Genomic DNA, 5,267 nt, shown 5'->3' with positions numbered 1-5,267 from the left:
GCCAACAAATTGAACTGTTCGTTCATTGTACAATGCTTTTGGTGGCTTAGAAAAATATAAAATATGTTTGTTTCGCTTGAAATTTGTGAAAAATGCCTTGTTGAAGTTGTTTTGCCTACTATCATAAGACAATTCAATCGAAGAATTGTAAAAGATGCATACTATAATCAAAATAGAGACTTCCATTAGATCAAGTCTCTGAAAAGGGACCTGCTACCAGCCCTAAAGTCTGTCTGAGCTCTGAGCATATGAGTTTGTGGGAAATTCTCAAGTCACAATGAGAAGTTCTCATCAACAGATCAGATTAGATAAAGTACGACACATCTTTCAAAATGCCGGAAATATCAGATCCCTGCCTATCACTTTTTCGTTGATTATGAAGTGGCATACGACCGCATAGAACTATCGTAGACTTGAATAGATATTCCGCGAAACTCACAACATTGATTAGAGGGAAAAAAGTCTTATGATATACTAGCGGTCCCGGCAAACTTCGTCTTGCCATTAAGTAGGCTGTTGAAAAAACTATGGATCGTTCCATACAAAATGACTCTCTCGTTTTTCAACTTTCCCGGCGAATGTCATGGGATTTTTATGCACGCAAACACGTCGGAACTCTTGACGAACAAAATGGAGAGAGAATCATTCAAATCCATTGACCCATTCGTAAGCCATTTCGTGACATACAAACACCTTTCCATTTTTATTTATATATATATGTATATATATAGAAGATAGATTTGTCCATTACAGCTGCCTTTTCATAATACTTTTTCACATAATTTGTTGCAAAGTCAGTCAGTTTGGGAGCATCGGAGAACCTAACTTCTGAAGCAAGGATTTTCGAAGAAGCAACTCTAAGCATTCGTTTGCATTTATAGAAGAATGTTCCTATTAGACAAGTGAACAATGTATGTAATACCTAATTGAACCATGCATACCTTATTTTGGGGCCATTTACTGTCCAGGTCCCGACAGCGACTTATCCATGAACTTCTTCTTGGCGAAGCACAACCACCACTTGCTCGGTTTGCCATCCTCTCCGGAGAACACCTTTTCGCAAACCCGGATGCCGATTTCCTGCCGCAGCTGTTGCAAATACTGTTTCATCAAGTCCGCTTCCGTAGTCGAGGACGGTTTGGCGTAGACGGCATTCAACGGGAAGCCAGCCTCACCGGGAATGTCGAACTTGGAAATGGCCAGCGTGTACATTTCCTGCAGGCCTTGGTTTTTGTTGGAACACCGCTGCAGGCGCTTCAGACACTCGGTAATGTAGAGAGTGATGTAGATTAGCACTCGATCGACCTCGGACTTGATTTCGTACGTCCGGAAGAACACATTCGCCTTGAAGTAGTACAAGGATTCATCGATGATGTCCTGCTCGATGCTGGCGTTTGTTGGTGCAGGTCCACGCGCCTGGGTACGCAGCGGCAGAATTGCCATGTTACCCACGGATTGGCTGTAGTCCTTGATTTGGGAATGATAAGCCTACATAAAAGATAAAGAAGATAAGCGATCATCAAATTTTAGACACACCCTACTCTGCACAGAATCGGATGACTAATTTACAGCAACATAAAAATCTGCATACTTACGGGCATTTTTGCAACAGAAGTTTAATGGATGTTGATCTGTATCAATCCTTGTGTATTAGACTGGAACTAGATAATAATTTCAGTTTTTTTTATAGTATTTTGCACTAGCAAGTTTTGCACCCAGAGTGGACCCGAAGCCAGAACACCAACGCGATGTTTTGATTTGAGAGCAAACAAAGAAAGTTGACGCATCCATCAGTGGCGAAATAGGGTTACCAGAACACTGTACACTGCACGTAGAAAACAGACTATCCAAAAAATAGAATAGGTTAAAGAACTTTTATGTATCCGGTAGAAATCAAGACCAACATTTATTTATAATTATTGTTTTCTCGTGCCCCGTGCGTCGCAGCTAATATGTGAATAGTGCGCTGTGTTCATAAAAACCGTAAGAATGCAGCGCCACACTAAAAAACATATTTCAAAATCGCGCGAGTTGAGGCGCGTCGCGAGTCTCACTGGCGCGATCCGGTTTGGTGGCGGTGCGACAATATTATGTATCCGGTAGAAATTTTTAATGAAATCTTGTTTTTATTTAATAACACGAAAAAGCATGTTACTCTAACTACTTTAGCAATTTTTCCGCTCAAATATATCTCGCGTAACAGTTCTAAAGGGCCAATGATCAAATTGTAAACAAATCGGGTTTTGATACCATTCGATAGCATCTTCCAACACCCACAAACTATGCAAACATTGTCAACATAATCATAAAACTTACCGTTATAAACTCGGTTTTCAAAACGGCCAATAACCGCTTTTTTCCAAATCATTCATTGGCTTCCGCTCGAAAAGGCCAATGATTGGTTCTCGCTCCATCAAGAGGGCCTACAATCGGAAAATTTCGCAAACTGTCATTGGCCTTAGCATGGTGAGAGGCCAATGACTCTCTCTTGCTCATTCATTGAAAACCGAAAAGGCCTAGCCTTGGGCCAAGCACGCTAATAAAATTCTATTTTGGCCAATAAAAAAGGCCCATGCCTTGATGAAAATCGAAAATGGGCCAAGCATTTAAACTTATCATTTTTTCCACATTTTTGTCAGTTTTCAGAATAAATCAATTATTAGCGTGTAGTAATAGTAAATCGTCACTCAACTAGCAAGAAATCACATTGATTGAATTGAATACTGAAAAATAGGAATTGAAAATGTTGTGAATAATATTCAAATCGAATTTTCTCAGAGTCAACGATCTGAGGATTGGCCCTTTTGAATTGTTACGCGAGATATCTTATTGAAACTTTAATTTAAAAATTGGATCCATAAATGAACCTTGACACTTAAGATCATGTTTGACGTTCGCTTAGTCGACAAAAACACCACAGGGGTTTTAGTTCGACCACTGGGGTTGTTCCTATCTGACATTTCGTAAGGGACACGGAAAACAAAATACACCCAAAATTTGAGTTTAAGCCAAAGGATGTGATTCTAAAAAAATGTTTTTTTTGGGCTTAAACCAACGTAAAACCACAGACAAACAGACGTAACACTTAGAACAAATCCCGATCAAAATCATAGTCACGATGACATGTACGCCCAATGCTAAAATCGGTCATGGGCCAACAGATGGCGGTAGTGTGTAAACGTCAAACGCGAACAAAAACGATGCGAGCGCTGCGGGTGGTGGATTGGCCACCTACCATATATTTGAATCGGCCGTTAAAAAGGTGGTCGATGGACATCGGTGAGAGTGTGACGTCTGTTTGTCTGTGGTAAAACATTAGAAATTGAGTAAATATGTGTTTTCGACCTTTACTTAAGCGTTTGGCACTAAAATTGGGACAGGGCTTTAGGACCCTATTCACTAAATGGCGTAAAACTTTGCGTGTATCGTGCTAAACTGAGTATTTTAAATCTTTCACAGAAATGTGTTAACTGCGCACGAAACATTTCAAGTTGCTGAAGTTTGGCAGTCTAACAATCCAAGAATGCGTTTTTCGTTGCTATATGTCGTCTTGTCATCATAAAATAACAAACACATTTTCATTTACAAAAAACGGTTGATTTAGAAAACTTTCCTACAGTTTCGTATTGGATTACTTTCAAGCTACCTTCCTATATCAATGTGCAGTATCTAACATTATGTGTGATAATTAATTCTAATAGTAAATTCCCAACCCAGTTTAAAACAACCATCATCAATCGTTTCATATCAATTGATTTCCGTCGAATAAAATAACTCACTCATGTGAAACTGTGAAATATTTCTGCTTGTGATCATTGACCTTCATAACGATCCAAAAACAATGACCATAAGGAAAATATAAAATCCGACTACAAGACACAACCATCGAGTCCTTTTATTTATGATAAATGGGGAACTTTTCTAACATTCGAGATAGTTTTCAATCTTCGATGATGGCCAAGGTACAATAGACATGGTCAAACGGTCATCAACTAAACCAAAAAATTCCAAGAAAAAAAAATAAGCTCAAACAATTATTATGTATCCGGTAGAAATCAAGACCAACATTTATTTATAATTATTGTTTTCTCGTGCCCCGTGCGTCGCAGCTAATATGTGAATAGTGCGCTGTGTTCATAAAAACCGTAAGAATGCAGCGCCACACTAAAAAACTGATTTCAAAATCGCGCGAGTTGAGGCGCGTCGCGAGTCTCACTGGCGCGATCCGGTTTGGTGGCGGTGCGACAATACAATCTTTGAAATGTCTGTCGTTTGTGATAGGTTGTGATAGGTAACTAGATTATTAGTATCTGATCTGTCATTGCTCTGAGTTAGAACAGGAACATTTCATTTGAAATGTTTCATCAATCTGTTTACGCAAATACTCAATTTACACAGCTTTAAGTGAATACCCCTAATGACAGGTTTACCGATCTAAGCAGTCAGTGGGTGCGAGGTGAGGTCAGCTGTAGGGAGATGGAAGTGATAGCTGGCGAGTTGGCTAGCTGGCGGGTTTGTGTACACTGTTTTTCACTCTATGTTTATGGTCTATGGCGTTGTTAAGCATTGTTTACTGCAAGAAACATAAATACAGTGGAACTCGAACTGTCGTCATTAATGTGATATTCCAGTACTATGAATCGCAGAAGAAGATGTTCTGATTAAGAGCCATTTATTTTCAAATTCGGAAAGACAAAGCATGGACTGTTGAGTGCTACCACAAACTTGAAAATATGGTGAGGAATTACCTGTGATGTGTACCCCGTGAGAGTGAAAGTAACATTCTATTCCTGCTTTGTGACGCCCTGCACCTGATATCCCTGAATCACAAAAACGAATTCGGTGAAATTAAACATAAATCAAGTCAAATATGTTTATGGTATGTTTTTGTCTGTGGTATGTTGTTTCTATGTAGTGTTAGTTCAGAATCAAAACAAACCAGCCAGCTGTTATTTGGTATTTCAAAATGGCGGAACGGGGAAATCTGACACATTTGGGTACCTCCTTCTAGATACCTTGGTTAAGTTGTTTTAACGCACTATACGGAGACTTCAAAACATTGGCATGTCACACGCATCGGTGTTGCCGTTCTCGTTGTAATGCCGTTGCATTGTGTTTGACCCTTTAAGCTAAGTATGCTGTTCCGCTCAAGAAAAGTAAAAATTTCTGCCCAAGAAATGGTTCAGAAATTTCCTACACTGAAAACATTCTACAAGCTCGATCAATGTGTTTTACACGTGAAATTTCACTAATTGTAAAACACAATC

At 39.3% G+C, this 5,267-nt stretch overlaps 1 protein-coding gene across 2 annotated transcripts; it reads right to left on the bottom strand.

Moving 5' to 3' along the window:
- Positions 1-868: 868 nt before the first annotated feature.
- On the bottom strand, positions 869-1,810 carry LOC110681197 (actin-related protein 2/3 complex subunit 3-like). 2 transcript variants are annotated; one of them, XM_021856975.1, is made up of 3 exons: positions 1,716-1,810; positions 1,596-1,661; positions 869-1,488 (listed from the first exon to the last, which is right to left on the bottom strand). In XM_021856975.1, the coding sequence occupies exons 2-3, from the start codon at positions 1,599-1,601 to the stop codon at positions 958-960; spliced, it is 537 nt and encodes a 178-aa protein (XP_021712667.1). In that variant the 5' UTR covers positions 1,602-1,661; positions 1,716-1,810; the 3' UTR covers positions 869-957. The 2 variants fall into 2 exon arrangements, with proteins under 2 accessions (XP_021712667.1, XP_021712666.1); XM_021856974.1 differs by having other exon boundaries at positions 1,596-1,781.
- Between the last annotated feature and the right edge of the window lie 3,457 nt (positions 1,811-5,267).

The sequence above is a fragment of the Aedes aegypti genome, unplaced genomic scaffold (assembly GCF_002204515.2).
Source record: "Aedes aegypti strain LVP_AGWG unplaced genomic scaffold, AaegL5.0 Primary Assembly AGWG_AaegL5_hic_scaff_563_PBJ_arrow, whole genome shotgun sequence".
NCBI classification, from domain to species: Eukaryota; Metazoa; Arthropoda; class Insecta; order Diptera; family Culicidae; genus Aedes; species Aedes aegypti.
The sequence above is the reverse complement of the archived record's forward strand: the minus strand, read 5'-3'. Positions and strand labels throughout refer to the sequence as shown.